The 12031-nt window shown below is 35.3% G+C and overlaps 1 protein-coding gene across 3 annotated transcripts in view; it reads left to right on the plus strand.

Annotated features, from left to right (window-relative positions):
• The window catches only part of TAF2 (TATA-box binding protein associated factor 2), a 92252-nt gene that overhangs the window by 30449 nt on the left and 49772 nt on the right, over positions 1-12031 (plus strand). For all 3 annotated transcript variants that reach the window (XM_044245039.1, XM_044245040.1, XM_044245041.1), the window contains 7 exons: positions 743-897; positions 1574-1688; positions 2031-2140; positions 4173-4238; positions 5446-5698; positions 7312-7452; positions 10521-10631. In XM_044245039.1, coding sequence (XP_044100974.1) covers positions 743-897; positions 1574-1688; positions 2031-2140; positions 4173-4238; positions 5446-5698; positions 7312-7452; positions 10521-10631 — 951 coding nt within the window. The remainder of the gene's footprint in view (positions 1-742; positions 898-1573; positions 1689-2030; positions 2141-4172; positions 4239-5445; positions 5699-7311; positions 7453-10520; positions 10632-12031) is intronic.

Raw genomic sequence — 12031 nt, forward strand, 5'->3', positions numbered from 1 at the left:
ATTTAAAATATTAAGGGTGAACTGCCACTTAACGAGTGTTTTCAATAAAAAAACCCAAACCTGTCTAAAAGATGTTTATTTTTGCTACTATTAAATTCTGTCATATATTTTAAGCAACTTTTGGTGTAAATGAGTTGAGATCTAGTGGTTGAGGTAATAGAAGTAAGATGTATTGTAAATGGTCAGCTATTTTTTTTCCACTGATAACATTCTTACAGGTGAGTGAAAAAAAATTTTTTTAGTAATTTTTAAAGCATTTTATGTTTGCCTTAAAATTAAGTTTCTTTAATCTTTATGTCCTTCACCTTACCTTTAAAGTGGAGCAATATTAAATGAGAGATGGTCCATAAAGAAACTTGTAGAGCTGTGTAAGTCTTAATGACTGTTCTCAACTTTCTAAATGTTTAGTTTCTTTGAAAGTTCACGATACAATAAATTATAGGTGTTATGTATTATTGTTATTATAATCCTTAAAAACAATGTTCATTGTTTGCCTAGGACATCATTAAAATTGACTTATATTTTGAGAAAGAACAGATTTATAGTCTGGCTGTTTAAATCTTTGCTTGCTTTTATTGCTAATAGTCTTTAACTAGATCTACCTATATAGTAAGATATGAGATGTATTCATTTTGTAATTTACTATAGTTAAGTCATAATGCAAAGTGGGTATAGTACAGAATTAAAAACAGTGTATATTGTGTTATACAAACTTACTAAATGACCCTTTTCATCCGTACAGGTCTTCAATAAACTGCTAAGTTTGGCTAGTACTGCTTCATCACAGAAGTTCCAGTCACATATGTGGAGTCAGATGTTGGTTTCCACATCTGGATTTTTGAAATCCATCTCAAATGTCTCTGGCAAAGACATCCAGCCTTTAATAAAGCAGTGGGTGTATCCTTTTCAGTAGCAGCTCACCAAGGAGGGGAAGGGAATAAGGTTATAAGTGTCAGGGGAAGGAGGCAAAAGAAAGATTTGGGAGACCAAAGGAGAACTATTTAAGTTGCTAAACAGTAGTAGAAATAACTAGGAACTGTAAATCATTTCTGCTGAGGTGCCTATTAATCATTGAGATATACACACGTATATGTTTATGCTTGTAAAATTTGGCATATTTTGAATTGCTTTTTAGTATGTGAGTATTGCAGTAGGTTTGATGGTAGGGGAGGTGAGTAATCCACCAGAAGGGCCTGAGGACGGCTTGTTAGATATAGTGGTCTGGTGGCTTTTAGATGTGGTTAGGGGTTGGCACAACTTAAGTGCTATCTGGGAACTTTTCAATTTTTACATTTTTTTCATATCAAAGAACTATTATATTAATAAACCAGTACAGTGGTTTTACTTCTTTCAAAACACTAATTTGTTAATATTTCAGAAATTTTGTTTAAATCTGGGGAAACAGTTTTCACAAAAATTTGAATACTTTGCCACCTGGTTTACCCTGAAGTGTGTTCTCAGGCCTTGAACTGGTGAGAATGTGTCTGAAAGTTATCACCTACTATAATGAGTCAGTTATTTTGTTTAGTACATATTCATCTCAGAATTCAAAAGTTCCTTTACAATTCTGTAGAGACCAGAGTGGAGTGGTAAAATTTTATGGAAGTTTTGCATTTAATAGAAAACGAAATGTTTTGGAATTAGAAATAAAGCAAGATTATACATCTCCTGGAACTCAGAAATATGTGGTAAGATTTTTTTCCCAGTGGCCTTTTTTACTGCTTTCCTCCCTGTTTCAATATAGGAAGAGCTTATGGGTGGAGAACTGATTAGAAGATATATGAGATTTTGTTTGCAAAGGTGGCTGTTGAGAAAACACAAACTATCAATTGATGGAGGTTATGATGGGGATTTCAGGGGACACAGGTTACCCCAGTTCTCCCCTCCTTTGGTGCCAACTACCTTTCTTGGTCTCCTGATACAAATCTTCCATAGTACTGTTTTATATCTTGAAATATATGCCTGTACATTTAAGAATACATATATAGTATTTTTCTAACATTATCTTTGAACACTGTTTCTTTTTAAAGGGACCACTTAAAGTGACAGTGCAGGAGTTAGATGGATCTTTCAATCATACGTTGCAAATCGAAGAAAACAGCCTTAAACATGATATTCCCTGTCATTCCAAAAGCAGAAGGTAGGCATTGAATCATGACTTTAAACTGCAGTTGATAATTAAGCTGAAAGTCTCACAGATTAAAATGCCAAAATAAAAATCCTAATATATACCCAAGTTTCAAGTAAAGAACATATTATCTGGTATCTTTTTTTTCTTCCTTCTATTTCAAGTTGGTATTACCAAATATTCTTTATTTGCTTTCTGTTCTTGACATTTTTTTTCTTTGAATTAATTAATTTAAAAACTTAGATTTAAGAATCTTTATTTTATAGGGTCATTGGGAGGTGGAATAGAAGTTTGATTTTTTATTTGGAGTCAGGAAAAATTCAAGGCAAATTGCTTGGTTCATTAGTCCCATTGGATTAATATCTATAGTAAACATTGGGGAAATGATCATTAAATATAAAGGAAGGCGCTGAATACCTACGTCATAAAAAGCCGCTGCATTTTCTTTGCTTTATGTTTCTCCTTTTCTCTGTATGCCTTTACAGAACATTCTTTTTTTTTTTTTAAATTTATTTATTTTAAGGAATCTCTGTACCCAGTGTGGAGCTCGAACTCGCAACCCTGAGATCAAGAGTCACATGCTTCTCCACCTGAGCCAGCCAGGTGCCCCTTCATTTATTTATTTTAAGTAATCCTATACCCAACATGGAACTTGAACTCATGACCCCAAGATCAGGAGTTGCTGAGCCAACCAGGTGCTCCTTAAAAAACCTTCTTGTTGGGGCTCCTGGGTGGCTCAGTGGGTTAAAGCCTCTGCCTTCTGCTCAGGTCATGGTCTCAGGGTCCTGGGATCGAGCCCCACATCAGGCTCTCTGCTCAGCAGGGAGCCTGCTTCCCCCTCTCTCTCTGCCTGCCTCTTTGCCTACTTGTGATCTCTCTCTCTGTGTCAAATAAATAAATAAAATCTTAAAAAAACAAAAAAAAGCCTTCTTGTTGTTTTTCAAAAAGGCACATTGTCATTTTCCTTAAAAAGTACCTGTACCCCTGCGGCTAATAGTACATTATATGTTAATAAAAAAATAATAAAAGTATTCAACCGTTCATCTTCAATGTAGTATATTTTTTCTTTACCACTGTTGTTAGCCATTAGCGTGTATTCTGAATAAAAAGATGGGAACATTTTTGTGCTTTGCTGGAGGATTGTGTAGTAATATCAGAACTTCAGAAACAGAAGTTTTACAGTCACGACTACATTGAGGTCATGTCAGAGAGATGAGGATGTCAGTTGATTGTGACGGCCTTCAGAAACTTGACTGTGAAATTTCCCTGAAACCATTTTTTCTCTGCAAAAATTCTTTCTTAGTTCAGGCTGAAATTTCTCTTCCTTTTGTTCTGTTTTTGCCTTGGAAATTGGGAACATCCTATTGCTACCCTTTTCATAACATTGCCTCAGGGTTTTTTCTCTATAGTAACAGTATGTCCTTTGGGTATTCTTTGGTGTGAGGAACACAGGAAGACTGTTCTCTGTTCCTGTTTTAATTTGTAGTCTCCCAAGTTTTTAGTAGATTTTATCATTCAAGAGTAATTTGCATGGAAGCAGTTGCTTTTTGGAGGACTTATCCTAAATCTTTTTCATATTGATCAGTTGTACATGTTAATTAATATTGTTAAGATGTTTCATAGTTAACCACATACTTCATTTCGTATGGAATAGCTCCTTGCTCCTTGTCTCGTTTCAGACCTGGTTATTTTTTCATTTTTTTTATAAAGGATTTCTTTGTTGATAGATCGATCTTTTCTGTATAAAATTGCAGATTACCAGTTTTTAGAAGTACATCCATGTTTTAACCTGGCATTTAGCTATATATTTTTGCTTTTTGTTAAGCTTTCATCAGGAAGAGCTTTCAGTATCATTGACTTTATTCCCTTCAGCTTCAAAATAGATTTTTTTTGGTGTTTAAATTCCATTACATTCACTATCCCTTCTTCCTCAAGCTGTCTTATAACATTGCCTGAAGTTTTTATTTTGAACTTCAGCTGTTCTTATCTCCTTTCTGAATTGAAAATGTCACAGTTTGTAAACTTAACTTTTCCCTGAATGTAGGAATAAGAAGAAAAAAATTCCACTCATGAATGGAGAAGAAGTTGACATGGATCTTTCTGCGATGGAGTAAGTTACTTGAGTTTAAGGATGTAATATTGTATGCATTGTTGTTTGTCTCGTTACTACACACACCTAAAAGTATGTAAATGTGTTGAAATTGGTGCTTTTAAAACTTTGAAAGTCCATAGAAGTGCAGTGTTTCTCAAACTATAATGTGCGTGTCAGTCACGTGCGGATCTTCTTAATACACAGTTTCTGATCTAGTACTTCTCTAGTGGGTCCTGATAGTTTGTATTTCTAGGGAGCTCTCAGATGATCCAGGTACTTTTTGTCTTTGGTCAAGGCTTCAGGGCATTTTGAGGCTCCCCGTGCTTTCAAAATACAATTTAAATATCATTGTTCTAAACTTTATGTGGTAGTATTTACTGATTGGCAGTGTTTAATTTTTAAAAATACTATAACTCAGACTTCATTTTGCTCATCCATATTGTGCCTCTGTGGTTTTTTTTTATTAAATATCTGTAATTATTTACTGGCTTGGTTGCCAAATATTAACTGCTGTTTCTATATATATATATATATACACATATATATATATATATACTTTTTCCATATCAAGTGCCTTTCCTGTAGTAAGCACCCACTAGTATTTGGTGAATTAAAGTAGTATTTTAGGTAGTGTCCTTTTGATGATGGTGTTGACATAGACTAGATTTTTTTAAACTGGGAGTTACTTTGACAAGTATGGGAGAATAAATTCATGATATGCCTCTGAACTATGATTTCAGAGCTTGCTATTTGAAAAAGATGATCATGAATCTAACATTTTTTTTAAAAAGTATTAAATCAGTTAATTTAGTAAAATAAATTCATTTCTTAGTCACAGATTGATTCCAAGAAGTGATGGCGTTTATAGCCATAGTCAGGCTGTAGGCCATGGAATGAAGAAATTTGATCTCATTCTTTTTTTTCACATTATATGATCACAAATCAAAATCCCCAAATTAATATTTTGAGATGGAATTTCTTTGTGACCACTGTCGTCTTATCCTTGAGGGATCTTTTAAGTAACATTAGTAAAGATTAGCTATTGTGAGAAAGTTTGAAGTACATTAAATCCAATGAGAATGTTGTCGGTGTGATTAAAAAAATACAGTAAAAGTTCAGGCAGTCTTGAGTATTGCATAGAGAAGAGAATCTGTTTAATAAATGCTTAGTTTTTATTTTATAAATATATAAAATTGAAACAAAAGAAAATTTTATTTTCTTTCAGTGCTGATTCCCCTTTGCTGTGGATAAGGATAGACCCAGATATGTCAGTGCTGAGGAAAGTAGAATTTGAGCAAGCTGATTTCATGTGGCAGTATCAGCTCCGCTATGAGAGGGATGTTGTTGCACAGCAGGAGTCCATTCTGGCCTTGGAGAAGTTCCCTACGCCAGCATCTCGCCTTGCACTCACTGACATATTAGAACAAGAGCAGTGTTTCTACCGAGTAAGAATGTCCGCTTGCTTCTGCCTCGCAAAGGTGAGATGATGCATAGTAGAAAGAAAACATGATTACTGCATTAAAAAAAACAAAAACAAAAACCCAAAAAACTCTGGTAATGAATTAACATTTACTGAAGTCTTTAATTTTACTTGGTAGCTGGTCCCTCAAAAGCTTTTTTCCAAATATGTTTAATAAGACTAATTCAAAAGGAAAATATTTTGATCTGAAAATATATAATGCATTAAAAGTTTGTAATTGTCGGGGTGCCTGGGTGGCTCAATGAGTTAAACCTCTGCCTTCGGCTCAGGTCATGATCTCAGGGTCCTGGGATTGAGCCCCACATCCATCCAGTTCTCTGCTCAGCAGGGAGCCTGCCTTCCCCTCCCCCTCTGCCTGCCTCTCTGCCTACAGAATGAACTTTACCAGAAGTTCAGACCAAGGTTTAAAAAAAAATTTTTTTTATTGTCCAACCGAAAGTCAGATTTTAAATTCAAAGAGGATTGCTCACCATTTTATTGAATTGCCAAACCCATCCTGTTAAAGGACAGAATGCATTTGGCAAGAAATTCCTTAGTTTGAGAGGTGCTTTACATTAAAATTATAGGAAATCAGTTCATCTTAACTAGTCTGTGTGGTGATTATTTCATGTTGGTTTGGGTTTAGTAACCAATATCAGTGATACATAACTTAAAATGATAGGTTCTATAATTTCACGTGCTAGAAAAGTTAATTTATTAAGAAAACTAAATGTTTTTCTTTAGATGCAAAAAAACTGAAGGTAGAACAAATGAAAGCCAGAAAAACGCAGACAAAAATTTGGCCAGAAATACTGGGTTCCGGGTATTTTTTAAAAAATTTTGATATAGGTTCATTTGCATTTAGTGACTGCCCTGCCTTCCTCACTGCTAAAATCCATTTGCCCAGCATTTCTGAAGATTATAATGGTTAGATTCGTTTTGTCTTTAATGGTCACTATTGAGTAGTTACATTGCTACATCCTGCTCAGATATGTGAGGGACAGCATGGTATTCTTTGATAGATCATCTGCTAAGGATATGATTTCATTGCTTCTATAAAGATCTTTGTGATTCTTGCATGCTAAATTCTTAGCAGGTCCATGAAATTATAGACTGTTATTTAAAATTATAAATTATTCTTTTCAGATATAATTTCTATATACTCTAAAAGTTTCAGTAGCAATATATGGTTTTTCTGTAGAGCATTCTTGCAGACTTAAACATTAGCACTGTACTTGGCTTATTTTTCAGTTAGGGTAGACTTTAAAACCTTATTTAAAATTCATGGTGATGATTCTGTTTGGTAATTTGAAATATTAGAATTATATTTTCCTAAATGAAAAGGACAAACTTATTCAGAATAGAAGCCTTTTGCAAATATTTTTTTTTAAAACATAACAGAATGCTCCAACTTAGAAATTACAGAAAATATAAGTGTACATAAGAATGGGGGGGGAGGTGAGTTAATTTTTTTTGGAAATGGTAATAAAAGGTTAAAATTATTAAATTTCTGAGAATTAAAATTGTTGAAAACAAATCCAATTGTATTAATAGATTTTAAGAAGCTTTTTTATTTATTTAAAAATATGTTTTCAGTGGTAATGGAAATTACTTCATTCTAATTATTTGCAGATTGCAAATTCAATGGTGAGCACATGGACAGGACCACCAGCCATGAAATCACTTTTTACTCGAATGTTTTGTTGCAAAACTTGTCCAAACATTGTGAAAACAAACAACTTTATGAGCTTTCAAAGCTATTTTCTACAAAAGGTACAGTTTATTTTCTGCTTTGTTATAATTGTTTTTTGCTGTTATCTGTGTATCTCAGTTTAACTTGGGGACTATTTAAATAACAGGTATGTTTACTTTTTTATAAAATGTTTGCCTTTGTTCTGTTTTTGGTTCTTCAAAATGTTCCCCAGGGGCACCTGGTGGTTCTGTTGGTCAGGTGTTTGCCTTCGGCTCAGGTCATGATCCTAGGGTCCTGGGATCGAGCCCCGATTCAGGCTCCCTGCTCAGTGGGGAGTCTGCTTCTCACTCTGCCCCTCACCTGCTCATGCTCTCTCTCTCTTTCTCTCTCAAAATCAAAATCTTAAAAAAAAAAATGTTCCCTAAATTTTAATTGATAATTAATTGAGATTATGAGCTGTGTGTAAGTAGCTATCAACATTTATACTAAAGTAAACAGAAATGGATAATTTGACCTTTTGGTTGGTCATATAGGGGATGGAGGTATGGGTGAGTCCTTCTGATGGCAGTCCTTCCAGAATGTGGATAGCCCTTCCGAAACAGACAAGTACAGTGCCCATCTCTGGTTTCAGTCTTAGCTCTGCTCTCACTAGCAGTTTGCACGTGGATAAGTTTCTTAACCCTGTAAGCTTCAGTTTACTCAATTGTAAAATTTGTCTTTTTAAAAATCAAGCAGACCAAGTATATAAAGTATTTTTACGCTATATCAGATAGAAAATGTTTTATATATATATAGAAGGTCACAGTGGTGTGATGGTGTCACTGTTTTAGGAAAGGATATGGAAATGGCAGGATTTTCAACATTTGGGCAATTTGCAAACCACTTGTAAAATGTTTTGATTGGTTTAAAGATGATGATGATGATGAAGATGAAGGCAGGGGTGCCTGGGTGGCTCGCTCAATTAAGCATCCACCTCTTGATTTTGGTTGGCTCAGTTTGTGATCTCAGGGTCGTGAAATTGAGCCCTGCATCAGACTCTGTGCTAGGTGTGGAGCCTCCTTAAGATTGTCTTTCTCCCTCTCCCTCTGTTCCTCCTCCTCCTCCTCTCTCTCTCTCTCTGTGTGTGTGTGTATGCTCTCTAAAAAAAACCAGAATATGTAATAAAGGCAGAGTTCAGATTAAGTAGATCAAACTAGAAAGAGGAATGAAGTTGAAGTAGAAAAAACTAAACAAAGCCTATTTAATGATTTTGGTGTTGAGGAGTGGGAGAAAGACATGTCGTGGATAAAGCAGTTAATTTTGTATAAAGGAAGAAGAAACTTGAGGCATGTTTGGCACAGAGAAGGGAATCTGTGGAAAGGGTGAGATGAAATATTCAAGTGGGAGCAAGTAAATATAAAAAAGAGAAGGCGAAGTCAATTCTAAAGATACAGGAGTGGGTGGGACGCAGTTGGGAGGTTTATTTTGGAAAAGATAAGAACATTCCTTTTTCTGAGGCAGGTGGAAAGCAAATTGGAAGTGGGTGAAATGATAGATGTTGAGGAGGTTGTTAGGTAAGGTGAGATTTATATTTGACAGTGGGAGAAGGAAAAGATTACCCAGCCACATGGAGATACCTACTGAAAGTAGAAGTCATGATATAATTAGAATGAATTTCATCAGCAGAACAGATTTAGGATGAACCAGGTTTGAGGAAAGCCAATATTGGTGTGATCAAAGAAGTCTAGGTGACGTGTCATTTTAAAGGACTGAAAGTCTTTAAAAAAAGTCTAGGTGACGTGTCATTCTCTAGTACTTAACTTGTTGCTCAGCTCTCTCTTGCCATTTCACTGATTCATGGTATGGAGACAAGTTAATTTCTGTGTCTACCCAGAATGTTCCCTTCATTGTGCCATTGTGTCCGTATACCTTATATTGTGTTTCATATTGGGAGGTGTGTCCCATTAGTGAGAGGGATGAGATCAGTTTGTAAGTTTTGGTTTGTTTGTTTGTTTTTAAATAAAATAGTAGGCAGTATCAGAAGGCAACATATCTTATAAGGGTATAAAGTGATTGTGGTTTTAGTTAGTATACATGACATTTGTGTGTGTAGATTGGGATGTAAATGTATTTCTTACTGTGGGTTGCAGTCAAAAAAGTTGGAAAAGTAATGCTTGTAGACCAGTTTCTTTCACATAATACTTTGGTGCCAGAAAAGACTGAGAAAAGATTACTGTAAGTCAAACCTGAGTTTCTTAAGGGCAGAACAGGCATAGGACAGGTATTTCTGTGGAAAAGAGCCTTTCCTTCGGTTCTTAGGGCACGGACACTGTCTTTTGTTACATTGTGGTAACACTGACGGTCTTAGCGCTTCTACTCCTTCATGCAAGCAAAGGAGCTTACCCTCCTTTTTGTCCTGCAGTTTGGAAGATGCTGTTAGTTTGAATCAGATGAGAGCATAGTCCAAATCTGCCTGGGTACTGAGGACTGTGATGACTTCATCCGTGGTTCTTTCTTGAGTTTAAATAGCTTGGTTTTACTGGTAAAGGTTACCACTGTGTGAGTCAGGTTTCCACTTCTTTAGGAAAATTCCCTGTGAAAATCGGGAAAGGGAAAAGTTAGGCTGGATTTTAGGTAATATACCATTTTTCTTTAGGTTGATAGTGGGGTGGTACTGCAGAATCAGTGTCTCTCAGATTCATGACCTCTTTCCTGTCTGTCGCGTGCCTCCAGCGACTGTATCATCTGATCCTAAACATGGTTGTGAGGAAGCAAGGCTCTTAACTAGGCAGCTGGCTAAAATAATCGTCTTGGTGGTAGAGTAGAACTTGAAGAATAGTCTGTCTAGTGTTAAAACCCATTCCTTTCCCACTGTAAGACACAGAGCTACATTTACCTAATTAATAATGACATATACTTTACTTCATCAAATGAAGACATAGGCACACAGGCTGCAGACTACTCCGCCCTTGGTTTGTTACTCTGCTGTCTGTTGCAATGTGTCCCATGTTCCCAGTGAGAAGGGGTGAGAATTAGAAGGTTAAGCACCAACCAGATACCTGGGTCAGTCCTGGAGTAACCCTTTTCTGCATATACTAAAATGAATTGTCGTAACAGAAGAGGTTATTATATGCTTAAAAAGTTTTTTTCTTCCTTTTTTTTTTTGTAGACTATGCCAGTTGCAATGGCTTTATTGAGAGATGTTCACAACCTTTGTCCCAAAGAAGTCTTAACATTCATTTTAGACTTAATCAAGTACAATGACAACAGAAAAAATAAGGTAAGATACTTGAACAAATATTATGAAACTACCTAGTGACATTTTGTTCTTAAAGAAATATTTAGATTGTGAAATCATTGTTGAGTCCATGGTAGTTGAAATTTCTTGAGACTATATACAGTATATAATTGTTATATAATACACAAAGATGATTTATCATAATAACCAGTAGAAGACAACCCAAGATTAGTTGTTTGTTTGTTTTAATTAGTTGTTTTTTTGCATGTTCCTCATACCTGTTGCAATGTGGAAATAGTAGTGTATCAGATTTCAGGAATCCAACTAAAACTTGATTTGGGGAAGTCTGACAGCCCAGTTATTTTTTTTCTTTTTTCTATTGCCATGTGATACACAGAAAACAGTTCCCTCCAGGGATAATTTGTTCATTAATAAATTTAACTTTTTACTATAATGGATGTTTATTAATTTATTTAGCAAATAGCTATTGAGTGCTATGCTTCAAAAATCATTTCATCTTGTAATTCTAACAGTCAGCAAATGTTTTTGAAAATACATGCTATGCTAGGCAATATACGGTGTTAAACAGAAAGAAGAATTGGTAGATGGCATCCAGAATTTTGTTTACTCATTAAACATCTCTTGAACAACTGCTGTTATTTCACAGTTTGACTCTGGACCCTCACAGATTCAACCTAATGGGGAAATCAGACAAGTAAACAGTTAATAGTCATCCATAGTGGAAATATGTTTCGACTTTTCTAGAGCAATTCAAAGAAAGTAGTGCCTTCCAAAGGGTATAGAGAGACAAACTCAGGGAAGTTTTGTATACAAGTGGTGACTTTCAAACTGAGTCCTAAAGATGAATAGGATTTTCCCAGTGTTATTCCAGGAAGAAGGAACAGGACATGTAAAGACACATGTATCTGATATGGCAGGTAAGTCGAAATCAGGACCAGTTAATGAAACATCACAACAGTAAAGAAAAAGCGACAAATATGTTTATTAAAAAATGGTGATTGGTAATGAAAATCAGGAAGACCAATTTTTCCTCAAGTCCATAGAATAATATTCAAATGATTTAAGCTAAAAAGAGTCCTTAAAAAATTAGTACTTTAAAAGTACATTATAGTTGATAGACTTTTTCTTTCCATTTTTGAATACTGTTTAAATATTTTTAGGGCCGCCTGGGTGGCTCAGTGGGTTTTGGCTCAGGTCATGATCTGAGGGTCCTGGGATCGAGCCCCGAATCAGGCTCTCTGCTCAGCAGGGAGCCTACCTCCCCCTCTCTGCCTGCCTCTCTGCCTGCTTGTGATCTCTCTCTCTGTGTCAAATAAATAAATAAAATCTTTTAAAAAATTTTTTTATAAGATTCTTTCCTAGTCTTCTGGTTTGTTTTGACTTTGATTTATAGTATTCCTTTCTTCCTCTACACATGAATT

This window comes from Neovison vison, chromosome 4 (genome assembly GCF_020171115.1).
Source record: "Neovison vison isolate M4711 chromosome 4, ASM_NN_V1, whole genome shotgun sequence".
Lineage (NCBI taxonomy): Eukaryota > Metazoa > Chordata > Mammalia > Carnivora > Mustelidae > Neogale > Neogale vison.